Source organism: Camelus bactrianus, chromosome 12, assembly GCF_048773025.1.
Source record: "Camelus bactrianus isolate YW-2024 breed Bactrian camel chromosome 12, ASM4877302v1, whole genome shotgun sequence".
Taxonomy (NCBI): Eukaryota; Metazoa; Chordata; class Mammalia; order Artiodactyla; family Camelidae; genus Camelus; species Camelus bactrianus.
Window position 1 is genome coordinate 35,716,511 of NC_133550.1, and position 15,907 is coordinate 35,732,417.

Below are 15,907 nucleotides of genomic sequence, written 5' to 3' on the forward strand. Positions count from 1 at the left end.
CGACTGAGGAGTCGCAGCGGCGGGGAGAACTCCAGTCCTCACACGGTTAAACGTCTCGCAAGGAGACTGGGGGAGGGAGGGTCCCCGCAGGGTCCCCGCCCCGCCCACGAAAACGAGGAGAGTCTTGTCCCGGCGCCCCACCCCCACCTCCCCACTCCCTTCCGCCCCCCGCCCAACTCTGGACAGACCCACGGGCCACACCTGCGGGCACTCACACGCCCCCCGCGTGCCGACCGCCCAGTGCGCCTGGCCTCCGAGTCGCCGCTGGCGGACCCAGGCCCTCGCCTGCCCTGCCCCAGCCCCGCGCCAGCGCCAGCGCCAGCGCCACAGCCGCCGCCGCCGCCGCCGCCGCCGTCCTCGCACGCGCCCGCCGCGGGTCGTCCGCACCGCTCCGACAAGGGCCGCCGGAGTCGCAGCCACCGCGCTCCTGTCAGCCGTGGGCCACGGACGCCGCCGCCTAAACCGCCGAGCCAGCCGGGCGCGGAAGCTGAGGAGAATCCCGGCTGAGGTGCGCGGGCGCGGCAGCTGAGGAGAACCCCGGCAGCTGAGGAGAACCCCGGCTGAGGCGCGCGGGCCGCCGCAGCCGCCGCGGTCGTTCGTGGCACTCGGGCTCTGACGAGGACGGTCTCCGCCGTCGCCTCCTCCTACCTTCAAGTCCTCACCGTCCTTCTCTCTCTCCTCAGAAGCAACCCGCGTCCCCACCTCCTCACGCCTAACCCGCGGGAACGAGGCCTCGGGAATTCAGGGGAGTGGCTGTGGGGGCGCGTCGCGGCTCCCAGCTCCGCCAGCCCCTCTTCCAAGACATGGTCTGACCCTCGTTGTAAAAGCTGCGCCCCGAAGAGGAGCAGAGTAGTCCTCCCGGCTGGGGGCTGCAGGGATCTCTTGGTGCTGAAGCTCTTGCATTATTTTAGGGTGGGGCGGGGAGGGCCCTGGATTTGGGGGAAGTAGGGGTGGGCGCGGAGGAGGACCCGAAGGGGCAAAGGACTCTGTGAGGGAGTCGGTGAGAGACCATGGGGAAGGACCAGGAGCTGTTGGAAGCTGCTCGAACTGGAAATGTGGCTTTGGTGGAGAAACTCCTGTCTGGCAGGAAAGGAGGGATCCTGGGCGGTGGATCCGGACCCTTGCCCCTGTCCAATCTGCTAAGGTAAGGACCGGAACCAGCTCCGGGTTTACACACCTCGTTGTGCATTGTGATGGGTACGTCCTCCTCATGGTTATTGCACCTGGTGGCTGCCAGCGATTCATTCTTAAATTAGGTAGGGAAACAGAATGTGTGTATGGTGAGGAGGCATGGACCTCCCAGTCAGATTAATGCCTTAGCTGCTTTGAGTATTTTTAAAATAGGCTTCCATCAATGCGTCAGTATCTACTTTTCTTTGAGCTGTGGTGCAGAACTTGTGCAGGTACTAGTGTTGCTGGAGGAATATTGGCGTTCCACACGCGTTCCGTCAATGTTACATATTTTCAGCTTGGAACCCAGCCTTTTTTGGGCTACTTAAATGGAATTTGCAGAGAAGATTTTGCGTGCGTGCAATTATTCTGCAGAAGCTGCAGCCTTTGGTTGCTGCTTCCCTTCTCTTGAAGAAGGCATTTGCTGTGCTGTGGGTTATGATCCCACAAAATGAAGAAAGTGAACCTGCTGGTGAGATGTCATCAGTACAGGGTGTGTGTAAAACTTGATGAGGCAGGTTAGGCAGCCCCAGTAGTACTTTAAGTTACCTGGGCATAACAGAGGGAAACTTGGTTATTATATCTCAGGATGAAGGATGCCTGGTGGAGACTGGGATAGTGTATGTGGAATATACTAGAGGCCTTTTCATGTGAAGGTGTTCCAGGTGAGACTAATATTGCTTGGAGAATTTAAGATGACATTTAAAAAAAAGTCAAGGTCTTTATTCAGCAGGCAACACCTCAGGAATAGCAGGGTTGGTTTGCATATTTTTAAAACAATTAACTTGAAAATTGAATTGATGGGCAAATGAAATCAATTTGTGAGGGAGAAAACCTGAAGAACATTCACTAATAAAATTCAAAGAAGCTCTTATAGTGTCTGAAATCATGGCTATTCAATTTACCCTGGATATTTTTGGAAGCATCGGTCATCATTCATACCTTCATCTTAAAACATCTTAGACAACCCAACTGTACTTGTAAAAATTTTTTTAAGGTCAAGTGTTTTTCTTGGTTTTTAAAAACTGTTCAATGCTACTCTTGACAAGTGCTTAACACAAACTTTTGAGTGATGAGATTGTGTTCTTTACACAATTCTCATGTGTTGTGGTGGTCAGATAATGCAATTATTTGAAGTCCTGGCTAGTGTAAATGAAAATATTTGTATTACAGTGAAATGAATATACTTGGAAAATAGTTGATGGGATTTAAAAAAGCTCCGTATGTGATCATCTAAACTTGTGGACAGTGACATTTTATTAGAATGACAGTTCACTAGTTCACTTCAGAACAGTGAATTTTTATGGGACATTTTTTCTGTAAGTCTTTGAAGTGATGACTTGTGTGTACTCCCTTGTTAAATAATTTTTACTTTCAATCACAAATAGACAATGTATACATATTTAAGATTATAGCTGTAATAATTGCCCTTTGTCACAGGTACTTTATACAAAAGCAGTTTATTTAGGTGCAGTGTTAAATTGCAGGTAAAATAAATGTTTACTAGCGGATCATATCAGTTATAAATATAATTATGGCTAAAAACCTATATCCTGAAGGAGATTTCTAAAAATAATCAGTTCCTTTGGAAAAACGCTAAAGAATTCTATGAGAATAGTGAGAGCTTCAGTTAATTTCATTGAGATAAATGGTGTTTGAAAAAGCCTATTTTTGTGATAGAACTTAAAGGCATACATCGTTTGAATACCTTCTCGGTTGTGCCATTTTAAAAAAAGAATAGATGTCAAATTTTAGGAATAGAATAGCAGCTATTTAATGTTGGTAAACATTAAATAAAACTTTAGAATTGTGACCCACAACATACTTCATGAGTGAGAGATTTTCTCTTTTGCTGGTTTTGTCAAAAGTAGCAATAGTAGCTCTACAGGGAGAATGCATGTAGAAAACAAAACAAAACAAACCTAGAGAAGTGTGTCATTAGAGTAGTTTGAATCAATTGTAAAAAATTCAAAGTCAAAACCAATAACTTTTAAACTTGCATTTATCTGTCTCATACTGAATAAACAATTAAAACAGTATCTCTGAGGAAAATGAGAATTGAAATTGTATTCTTTGGGTGATCCTTTGCATAAAATGAAGTCACATTTTAATTAGTTGTCACTTTATTTCACAAATGATTGTCATCAAAGTTTTTTCTTACAGGATAGTAAAAAATGCCCCTTTTCCTTAAAACATAATGACACTTTGAAATTTTAAAATATTTTGGAATGAATTATGGATAGGTTTGGTACTCCCTTGCCCTACTTTATTACTTGTGTTGTGTAATAATAGGGTCATATCTTGTGCTAAATGTGTATATCATCTCATTCAATTCTTATATCAGCTTTAGGAGTTTGGTTCTCATTTTCTCAGATGAAGGACTAAGAGTAGGAAGATTAAGAACTTGCCCAAAGTCACATAATTAGTAATGGTAAAGATTTGAAGTTCTGTCATTCAGCTTTGCTTTACTGGGTCTTAAGTCTTATTTATTGAATCTGTTTTATTCGCAAAAGCTTAAGGCACATGGCCAATTTAGATAGTCTAATCTGAACACTTTTTTGTTATAAATAACAATTTAATTTAAAAATCCTTAAATTTTGTTCTTTTTTCTTTCTAATTAAAAAAAATCTCGTGACTGCCCTTTGAGGGATTACTAGATAAGAACTTTTTTAAAGATGCTTTTGATTACATATTACCTACTGAGTGAGTAATAGCTGTGTGATGGGGAATCAGGTGTGTTTGGGTGCACTGCAATTTTTAGCAAAAGTAAGAATGACCTTGAATAATTATGAGTATCTCTCTAACCTTCACTAAAGTGGTAATAGTAATAGTATCTATCATTTAGGGTTGTTGTAAGAATTAAATGAGGTAAACAGAAATGAATGCAGAGCATTTAGCACATTGGTGTTCATCATTGTGCTTTTATTTCTCACACAACCCTAAAAGACTTGACTGTGTTTCTTGAGGCCTTAATTACTAAGCCTTACTTGGCTTCATATTGTACTCGGAGTAAATTTCTATAGTAAGTTTTCCATTAGAATCACAGAATCTTCAGATAGAAAGGTACCTTTTAATCCACCTTCTTACCTAGAGTAGTTACCTTTAACATCCTTTACCAGTTAGTTATCCCAGTCCTGTTAAACCCTCCAGTGACTAGTTCCATCCATTCCATTTTTTGACAGCTCTCATTATTTAAAAAAATTCATCTTCTATTGAGCTGAAATCTGCCTCCCTGCAATTTCCAGCAGTTGGTACTAGTTTGGCTTTTTGGGTCAATATAAGATAGTCTAGTTCATCAACCAAGGCAGTTCTTCAGGTGCATGCATTTAGCTATGTTGTTTTCTTATAAATCTTTTTTTTTCCTCAAAATTTCATCAACCTGTTGTCATGTAGCAAAAAAAGGTGTTAAGAACTTACATTTTCATACTTTTCACTACCCTCTTTGTCCTGTTTGCATATTCTCAAATTTTGCAATGACCCTCTTCAAATGTGGTGACCAGAAACAAGATGCACTAGATGTCGTTTGACCAGTGTAGAATATACTGGGACTTGATATACTATTGAATTTTAAAAAGTTACAAAAACAGCATTTGTAGTGTGATCCTTTTCTTAAGAAAGACTAAGTGTGTGTGATCATTTACAACATACATTAAGAAGTCTGCAATGATAAACACCAGAATGTAAATAGTGTTCATTGTTGAGTGGTGGAATTGTGGATGATCTCTGTTTGTTTGCTTGTTTTTGTTTATCTACATTTTCCAATATTCTACAATGAACATGTATTGTGTAATGAAAATAAAATAGCAGATATTTGAAACATGACATAATGAAATTATTATCTCTTTATTATTGATCTAAAATCTACCTTAGGACAGGTCAAGATTTTTTGAGCTAAACAGTGCATTTGGTTCACATTGAGCACATAGTCAGTTAAAACTTCCAGATATTTTTTTTTTCCCAATGACCTGTCAAGCCATGGTTCCTCTATCTGGTATTTGTAAAAGTGTTGGTTAAACTTAAATTATTCCTATTATATTAATCTTACTTGTTTTAACTTATATTTATAATATATCTAGATCTTTTTCACTCCTGAGTCTGTCTTCTGGAATATTAAATTCTCTGCATCATCTGTAGATTTAATAAGCATGTTTGCTGTAACTGGAATTCAACACACCATATATATTGTAAAGAACCTCCGTTCAGCTTAGTATAAATTTAAAAGTGGCAATCTTTATGTATGGTCTTTCTTCCAACATTGAAGCCACTTAATAGAGCTATCAGCCAGTTATTTCTCTCCAGTATACCTGTTTGAACATTTTGAGGTATTTTATCCATTGTCTTTCTAAATTCAGGCTATCTTCTGTTTATAGCATTCCTTTGATCTGCCCCTTTAGTACTGTAAATTCTACCAAAATTAGGCTACTTTGTTATAACTTGTTTCTTGTAGTGGACCTTGACACAGATTCCTTCTATTCCCTTGTATCTAATTCTTTTGGGTCTGGAGATATATATATATATATATTTTGGTCATTTGATTCCCTTTATTAGAAACAGTAATGACATTTGAATGTTAACAGTTTAGGTAGAGAATGGAAGAGATACCTGAGTATGGGTTTCTGAAATCTTACTTGTGGATACTTACATTCATTTAAAGCAGCTCAGTGTATCTTATGATCTCTGTCAGTTTGGAGCTTCAGTAATCTAACATTATTTGTTTATCCTTTCTGATTTGAAAATGATTCTCACTAGGGAAGATAGTAACAAAACAGAAATTGGGAAGAATCAGATTCTTGGTGTTGTTAGATGTCATAGGAAATTCTCTTGTGGTTTAAAACCATCTACAGTTTTACTTTTAGTCTGTCAGAGCTTAAGGTTACATTAGCTGTCACAGCAGTGAACTTTTATAACTCCCTTCTTTTTTTCAAACTTAACTGAAAAGGGCATTAGCTTTTTTCCAGGACAAGTATATACTTCTCTTCTGTGTTTATATTCAGTTATACTCCTCATCACCCTCTTTCATCCTTAAAAAATCTAAACTCATCAGAGCTCATCAGAGTACTCAAATTGAGTTGCCTTCCTCCTTTTCTTCCTTCATATTATATGTGAAAATTTCCTTTATTTAACATATCTTTCATGAGACAGCTGCAAAGCCTTTAAAATCTATTCCTTTGGCACAATTGCCTTTTAATCTAAACAAAAATATTTCCCGTTTAAACTACATTAAATTATTTCTTTTTTAGTGAGTTTAGGTTAAGAATTATTTGTATTTTAATGTAGTAAAAAGTTTGTTAATGCCTCAGATTTACTTGATTTTCTTAATGAGTCAAGGACTATGTGAAGTGTATTTAGTAAATTCTTGTTGAACATAAAGAATCCAGTTCTCAAGATCCCCATGTGAAAAAAATCAGTAAGAACTGAGGGAAAAATAATCTTCTGGTCACCAAAGACATATAAACCAGCGAGCTTATACATTTTTCAGATATAAGATTCAATGCATGAAGTTTTTGGTGATGGGTACAAGGAGATAAGAGGCAACCTGAAGTATTGTAATTTTCACAACTATTTGAGCAATTGTGGTTATTGGAACTCTGATATAAGATACTCACTGCCAGGGAAACTGCATTGGTTAAATGGAATAAATCACAAATAGAGCAGTTAAACTGCACGAAAATGTTCTATCTATAAAAATAGTCAAGTTGCAAGTGGGTTATCTATTTTAGATAGTAATGATGTTTGAAGCAGTGATTGCACCATTATGTTCAGGGAGCTGTGTCTGCCAGAGTGAACAGTGCCAGCTGCATGATGGGGAGTGAGGAGAGAGGAGAGGGAATTTTGGTATTGACCTCTTTCTCAACTAAAGGGTTTTCAGCTCCCTCTTCAAAACTGTGAGGCTGATGTGTAGCAGGGAATTAGGACAACCAGCTGGTGACTACTCAGCTTGTACATTTTTACATCGCCCAATTTCTTGTGCATCTCAGTGGCTTCTTACACTTGCAGAAGAGTGAAGCAGGTCTTCACTGACATTAATGCAGAAGCTTAAGGTACTCAGTAGTGCACCTACTGGCCTTAGCAATTTAACCTCTTAGGTGACAGTACACACAATTTGATTAGTTCAGTGATATACTGAAATAATTTATTTAATTATACATTTGAGGTAATTTTGGAAAATTCTGTCAAAGAGCCTATTATAGAACCTTCTTTCTGAGTATTTAACTAGAAATGGAAGCTGACTGTAATTCAAGGGTTAGAAAAGATTAATTTCAACCTACATAACCTGAAGCTATTTAACATTTGATGCATTTTAATGTGTCTTTGGTTTCCATTTTGAACATTTTGCAGCATAGTTACAATTAATTAAAATATGATAAGTTCTGGTTATTCATTATATATTGATATAAGAGATTATTTTGTATTTGGAAAAGCAGGAATTTGCACAGAAGACTCATCTGTCTTCCAGTTCTTTCTCTTGTATGTGATGACATGGTTGTGTAAACCATATGGCAGGCAGAGGCACAATGCCAGTTGACAACCCGATGCATTCTTTTTTTTTTTTTTTTTTTTGGAGAGGGGAAGTAATTAGGTTTGTTTATTTATCTGGTTATAGTGGAGGTACTGGGGATTGAACCCAGGACCACATACATGCTAAGCATGCGCTCTACCACTTGAGCTATACTCTCCCCACCCATGCATTCTTAACACAGATCTAAGAACTCTTCTTAGAGTCTAGTTTTTTTCTTTGAGTCAATAGGACAGCAAGTGAATTCTGCATTTGTGTTAAACCTGAATGAGGCTTGAAATTGTGTTATTTTTGAAGGTGGATCAGAATATATGGTCAAAGGATAAATTTTGTTTTCCTCTTTCTTCTGTAGTCTCCAAAGAGTGTTTATCTCTGGGAATGTTTTTTATAGATAGTGCTTTATTATTTAACAGCTTTTCTTCATGAATCTGTCTATAAAATGAATTTTGATTTAGTTTTGCTATAGAGTTATTTGGATTCTATTATGTTGCGAGAGCAGCTTTGTTTAAAGTGCTTAATTACTTCTAGTTAAGTGAGCTGAAACAATTGGCCTAAACTTGTCAGCACTGTTTGATCAGATTGGATCAAATCTTGACTGATGGTTGTGGGCATAAACAGCCAACCTCATTTCTTGCTGCCTGCTTGATATTTCTGTTCCCCACACCACATTTCCTTTAACCCTTCCTGCCCAAATTTGTTTTTCCAGAAAGAAAGCCTCTTCTTCATTTTAATTAGTACAAGTTCACCCTGGCTCTAGTTTTTGTGCCTACTGTCCCTCTCCAAGTGTAGCAGATTTTTTGTGAGGAGTGGAGTTGGGATGGACTGTGTAAAGTGAGAAGCAGATTAAGAAGAACAAAAATTGGACCTTCAAAATCGAGGAGTTTACAGAGTTTGCTTTCATCATCTCTAGTTTCCTGCCTACCTCTAATTTCTCCTCTAACCTCATGGATTCAGTGCCCTTGGGTCTTTTTTAATCGTACTCACCTCTCCCCCTACCACAAACTACTTGTGGGTGCTGACAATTCATACTTAAGTGTGATTGATTTGTAAAGGTGTTTAGGAAGAGGAAGCTCTTTCAGTATTTTCATTTAAAGAGGAAACAAAACTTTAGGCCAAAATACTGGAGCTGTAGAACTCTAGTGGCAGAGTTGATGGAGTGGATTTTTCAGATTTGCAAGAGTGGGTTGGATAAAGGTGACCGTTTATCCTTTCTTATAAGGCTGATGCTGTAGAAGGGTAAAGGGATTTGATTAGCGACAAGAGAAATAGGATAGAATAGGCTGGTGCTGGAAAGGCCTTTTCTTTTTGCTACTTATTTAGTCTCTAGAACTTTTTATTGGGTATCTGTCATATACCCACCCTAGATATCAGCATACGGTATATCATTTGTCTGTTTCCTGAAGTTATTCCTCAGGTATATATTTATTATGATGAAGATATAGAACAGAATTGTATAAGAGCTTTAATAACTAATGTGGTTTAAGATTCAAATTCTTTTACATGCATTTTCTTGTTATTAAAAAAATTATGTTGCAAGTTGACTCAGTATCTAGGTTATTTCATAAATCTATGTTTCATTACAGGGGAGGAATTTGAAGTTCTGACCCCTGGATTCCAATTAGTGTTCTTCCACATTAAACTTTTTTTTTCCCCCCAAACTACTAGTCACTTTGAATCTTTGTTTGGTACTTCTAGTTATTAATATGCATTTGAAATATTTTATGTATCATATAAATATGCTAAATATAGTATCCTGTGTTTTGAATACACTAAAAAACTACTGTAATTACTTACAAAATTAACCCTGTTTTGTATAGATATTTAACTGCTAGTATGGAGGCATGGGAGTGAGTGGGAGTGTGCTTAGGGGAAGCAGTAGGAATTATGCAGAGATGTTCCTTGGCATGGTAAACCCTAGTGGTGAGGTAGCCTAGAACATAGTTGCTTCCTGTTGGCTTGCTTTCACTAGTGACCAGAGTGGTCTGTTACTCTGAAGTTTTATAGAAACTTTGGAGACATAATGTGAATGTGAAGAATTACAAACAAGTAGTTGTAGAATAATAGGACAATATTTAACAAAGAATTAAAATGCAGTGTGATATGTGCTGTAATGGAAGTACCAAACAATGCTACAGGAATGGCAGAAGCAAGGAGATACCTTTAATTCTATCTGGAGGAGTCGTCAGGGAAAACTTCAGAGAGGAGGTGATTCTTGTTGGATGAGTAGGAGTTTGTCAGGCTGACAGTTTAGGGAAGAGCATTTCAGACAGAAGGAGCAGTAGATTTAATAACAGTGTGTGAAAATGTAGAATATATATAATTTGGGGTATTAGAAGTAGTTTGATACAGAGCATGGATAAGAGGTAAGTCTGGAGATCAAAGGACTTGTGTGCTGCCCTTAGGAGTTTGAATTTTAATCTGAAGGCCATGGAGATCCATTGACTTTTCTTTTTTTCCAAATTTTGATATGTTACTTATTCACTTAGGATAATAGCATGACTGTGTTTCGAAAAGTTGGGTAAAAGAAATAAAAATCATTCCAATCTTACTGCTAACACAGTTTTTTCCTATGTATGTTTAATGTAGTTGTTATTAGATGAAGCATACAATTTGAATCCTGAATTTTTCACTTAATGGTATGTCAAACTTTTTCAATTTTCTTACAAAATCTTTATAATCGTATTTTAAATCACATGGTAGTCTTCCATTTAATGCAGAATTTTCATATATCTTCTCCATCAGAATCTCTTCTGGTTATTTGTTAAACATATGCATTCCTTGTTCCCATTAGATCTACTAGGTTAGAAATTTTGAGTATAATGTCTTGGAATATGCATTTTATAAACTTTCCTAGGTGATTGTTATGTACTCTATATCGTGTGAGAACCTCTGATCTGGTGATATATATACATTACGTAAACATTCCCTTAATACTAGATAAATTGATGATTTTTAAACTTATTTATTATTATTATAAGTAATGTTATGATGAACATTGTTATACAAACCACTTTTTTCATAAAATTATATTCTTACTATACATTTCTAGAAGTGGAATTGCTATGCTAAAAGCATATTGCTATTGCTATTATTGATTCCATATTTATATATGGGGTAAAAGAGGAAAAATACTGAATAACTTGCCCAAAGTTACAAAGCTAGTAAGTGATAGATCCAGGGTTGAAATTCAGGTCTTTCCGACCCCAGATATCTTTCTATTATGCCATATTGCTTCCTTGTTCCATAGGGACCAGTGTATATCCTGGGTTAAAATATGAAAATACCAATATGTTTCCAGTATGTAAATAGATACATTTTCTACAAAATTACGTAATACTGTATTTCAGTTCGTACATAGTTCAGTTATTTTTGCTTGTATTCATCACAGAATTCCACATTATAGGCAGTATTTTGTTTACATTTGTTTCTTGATGGCACATAAACAGTAAACTGAATTCAATGCTAAGTTAGTTAAAGATTTTTAAAAATATTTATCTGTCAGTCATTTTCACCTTAAAATAGGGTGGAATTGTTTTATCCCAAATTTCTTGGGCAGCTGATGTTTTATAACTTCTGTTGTCTTCGAAGGTGGTTTAATAACTTGCCCATCCCATGTTTTTGGATAGGTGCGATTTATAGTTCCTCATTTTTTCTCTCTCACAAGAAGGAAGAAAATAGAGTGTTTACCATAGTCCTCATTTAATAAGCTTTATAATTTGTCTCTTTTAAGCTGATAAATCTGAGCTCATAGTTTTTAACTGAGCTCATTGTTAACTCAGAGACTTCATCAAATCTTGTGTTAGGCTGTGTAAAAAACCCGAGGCACCAGGCAGTTTGTTTTTAGAACCTCCTCCTCCCCTCTTTCTGTGCATCTCTGTCCCTTTTCAAAGCCTTTCTTCCTTTCTTGGCTCTGAGGCATTCTTTGACTTCTTTTACCTGGAACTTAGAACTCTCATTTAGTTTTATCCTATACCAACAAAAAGTTTTCTATACTGCATTTTATTCTTTCATGCCTTAGATCTCCATTTTCAAAAATAGCAAATAGCATAGTAGAAAGAAGCAGCAGGATGTAATGGAAAAAGTCTGAATCTTGAGTTTGAATGAAAACTCTGTCATTGAATGGATTTTTGGCCCTGGGGAAGTTATTTAACTTCTTTGGGCTTCAGTCTCCTTATTTATAAAGTGGGGATAATAATATTTATCTTGTAGAGTTGTAATAATTAAAGATAATTTAGATAAAGAAGTATCTAGCACAGTACTTGTCATGTAGGAGGACTCAAATACATGTTTTTCTTATTACTAAGACATTAGTGGCCATGCAAGGAATAACTGTATAGATTTTATGAGTATATTTATTTGAATGGAAACTTTGGGATATTTGCATTTTTTATAGGTAACTTCTTTAAGGGCATTGTCTTAACCTAAATCTTTAATGGTACAAGCACCAAGACAGGCTATTGGGAAAATGTATTTGTCCAGTGTTCCTCTGATTCCAGAGATAGGGATTACTTTTTCCTGCCTACTTTTAGGAGTGGTACTGGTCACCAAAGATTTAGCATTTGTTCTTACCTTCTGCATTCTTCAGAAAGATAATTTGAACAGAGAGAGATTGTATGCTGTTGGAGTTGTATATGCTGTGCTATAATCCATGAGGTGAATTGGTTTCTAATAAGCCTGTCATTAATATTTTCCTTATCTTTCTTTTAAATCAGTATTGACAGATATTTTGAGGATGTGTACTATGATTTCAGCATGGTGATGATTTTGGAGGATAGAACATAGACTTCTCTTTAGGCCCTTATAAAAGTTACACACACAGATAAAGCTAACTATACAGTAGTATCTAATTTTACTAGGGTATGAAAGCTAATAAATTCAGCTTTTTCTTCAGATTAGTCCAGTGTCAACATTTGGCTCCCATCTTCCATTACATAACAGTGTAGGATCTGAATCTGACCATGAATCAGGCTTAAGTAATTCTTTAAGGGCTGAAGATAGAACTACATACTCTCAAATACTTTCTTTTAAAATTTTTTAAAAAATAATCGCATACTTGTGGAAGCGCTGGAAGTACAATTCAAAGAACTGTATCTTTTTCTGAACCATTGGAGAGTAAGTTGTGAACCTAATGCCCTATCACCCCAGAATACTTTTGTATTTAGTTGTTTCCTAAAAACAAGGATATTTCCGTATATAACCATAGCACATCCACTAAAATCAGAAAATGACCACCAGACCCCATTCAAGTTTTGGCAGTTGTCCCAATGATATGCATCATTGGGATCCAGTTCAAAATCACCCATTACGTTACTCAGTACACCCTTAATTTTCTTTGTATGGGACAGTTTCTTAGTCTTTTCTTGACTTTTATGACCTTGACACTTTTCAAAGACTATAGGCTAGTTATTTTGTAAAATATCCCCCAATTTGGGCTTTCCTGATGTTTTCTCATGCATCTCTGGTTAAATCACAGAGGGGTGCTGTCTTCTTTTCATTGCATCCTATCAAGTGGCATGTGATTTTGATTTGTGCTATTGCTGATAATGTTCTCTTTAATCACTTGCTAAAAGCCCAGTGGTGTCTGTCAGGTTTCTATTTATACAATTACTCTTTTTCCCTTTGAAATAACTGTTTTGTGGGGAGGTACATTTAACCTATTTGAATATCCCATTCCTCATCAAACTTCCTTTTATTCATTTATTTATAAGGCATAAGGCATACTTCAGAGGTACTGAGGGTTCAGTTCCAGATCACGACAGTAAAGCGAGTCACATGAATATGTTGGTTTCCCAGTGCGTACCAAAGTTATGTTTACCCTATACTATAGTCTATTAAGTATGCAATAGCATTGTGAATATGTACATACCTTAATTAAAAATATTTTATTGCTAAAAATGCTAAATGTCATCTGAGACTTCAGCAAGTTGTAATCTTTTGGCTGGTGGAAGATCCTGCTTCAGTGTTGATGGCTGCTGACTGATCAGGGTGGTGTTTGCTGAAGGTTGGGGTGGCTATGGCAATTTCTTAAAATAAGACAACAATGAAGTTTGACACATCAATTGACTCTTCCCTTCACAAATGATTTCTCTGTAGATTTCTGTGCTTTCTATGTATTTTATAGCATTTTACCCACAATAGAACTTCTTTCAAAACTGGAGTCAGTCCTCTCAAAACCTGCTGCTGCTTTATCAACTAAGTTTATGTAATATTTTAAATTCTTTGTTGTACTTCCAACAGTTTTCATAGCATCTTCACCAGGAGTAGATTCTGTTTCAAGAAACCACTTTCTTTGCTCATTATAAGAAGCAATTTCTCAGTCTGTTCCAGGTCTAACATGAGATTGCAGCAATTCAGTCACATCTTTAGGCTCCACTTCTAATTCTTGCTATTTTCACATCTGTAGTTACTTCCTCCACTGAAGTCTTGAACCCCTCAGTAAGCCATAAGGGTTGGAATCAGCTTCTTCCAAATTATGGTTCATGTTGATATTTTGACCTCTTCCGATGAATCATGAATGTTTTTACTGGCATCCAGAAGGTTGAATCCTTTCTAGAAGGTTTTCAATTGACTTTGCCCAGATCTATAAGAGAAATTACTCTCTGTGGCAGCTATATCCTTACAGAATGTATTTCTTAAATAATAAGATTTGAAAGTTGAAATTACTCCTTGATCTGTGGGCTGCAGAATGGATGTTGTGTTAGCAGGCATGAAAACAAAATTAATCTCATTTTACACCTCCATCAGAGCTCTTGGATAGCAGTTGCATTGTCATTGAGCAGTAATATTTGGAAAGGAATCTTTTTTTCTGAGCAGTGGGTCTAAAGAGTGGGCTTAAAATATTCAGTAAACCATGTTGTAAAGAGGTGTGCTGTAATCCAGACTTTCTTGTTCCATTTATAGAGCATAGACAGAGCAGATTTGGCATAATTCTTAAGGGTCCTAGTATTTTTGGAATGGTAAATGAGCACTGACTTCAATTTAAAGTTACCAGCTGCATTAGCTCCTAACAGGAAAGTCAGCCTGTCCTTTGAAGCTTTGAAGCCAGACGTTGAATTTATCCTTTCTAGCTATGAAAATCCTTTATTGTCTTCCAATAAAGGCTGCTTTGTCTACAATGAAAATCTTGTTTAGTGTAGCCACCTTCATTAGTTATTTTAGTTAGATCTTCTGGATACCTTGCTGCGGCTTCTACATCAGCACTTGCTGCTTCACCTTGCTTTTATGTTATGGAGATAGTTTATTTCCTTAAACCTCATGAACCAGCCTCTGCTGGCTTCACACTGTTCTTCTGCAGCTTTCTCAGCTCTCTCTCAGCTTTCATAGAATTGAAAAGAGTTAGGGTCTTGCTCTGGATTAAGCTTTGACTTAAGAGAATGTTGTGGCTCATTTGAATCTTCTGTCCAGATCACTAAAACTTTCCTTTTATCAGCGATAAGGCTGTTTTGCTTTCTTATCATTTATGATTACTGGAGTGGAACTTTAAATTTTCTTCAAGAACTTTTTCTTTTCATTTACAACTTGGTTGCTGCTTGATGCAAGAGGCCTAGCTTTTGACTTATCCCAGCTTTTGACATGTGTCCTCACTAAGCTTAATCATTTCCTAGCTTTTGATTTCAAGTGAGAGATGTGTGACTCATCCTTTCTCTTGAATACTTAGAGGCCATTGTAAGGTTATCAACTGGCCTAATTTCAGTATTGTTGTGTCTCAGAGAATATGGAGGCCCAAGGAGAGGGAGAGAGATACGAGAATGGCCAGTTTTATGAAGCAGTGAGACCATCCACATTTCTCTTTTAAGTCTACTGTCTTATATGGGTGTGGTTCATGGCACCCCAAAACAATTACGATACTAACATCAAAGATCACTGATTACAAATCACCATAACAAATATAATAATAATGAAAAAGTTTGAAATATTGAGAGAATTACCAAAATGTGACACAGAGACACAAAGTGAGCAAATGCTGTTGGAAGAAATGGCACTGATAGACTTGTTTGACACAGGATTGCCACAGACTTTCAATTTGTAAATAATGTAGTATCTGTGAAGTGCAATAAAATGAAGTACAAAAAAATGAGATATGCCTGTATATAAGTATAGGCTCATGGTTTATTATTTTATTGCATGGGTTATAATGCATTACTGACACTGTTAATTTTGATACTTTAATTGTCCCAGATTTATCCAGTACAAGTCCTTTAAGGCTGATTTCTTTGCATC

The 15,907-nt window shown here is 37.2% G+C and overlaps 1 protein-coding gene across 9 annotated transcripts in view; it reads left to right on the forward strand.

The window, feature by feature from the left end:
• Window positions 1-218: 218 nt before the first annotated feature.
• The window catches only part of ANKS1B (ankyrin repeat and sterile alpha motif domain containing 1B), an 860,784-nt gene continuing 845,095 nt past the window's right edge, over window positions 219-15,907 (forward strand). For 2 of the 9 annotated variants that reach the window (XM_045522445.2, XM_074375244.1), the window contains exon 1: window positions 230-1,144. In XM_045522445.2, coding sequence (XP_045378401.1) covers window positions 1,011-1,144 — 134 coding nt within the window. In that variant the 5' untranslated portion in view covers window positions 230-1,010. Of the gene's footprint in view, window positions 1,145-15,907 lie in introns of all 9 variants that reach the window. The other 7 variants (XR_012510715.1, XM_074375248.1, XM_074375245.1 and 4 more) reach the window with 7 other exon arrangements.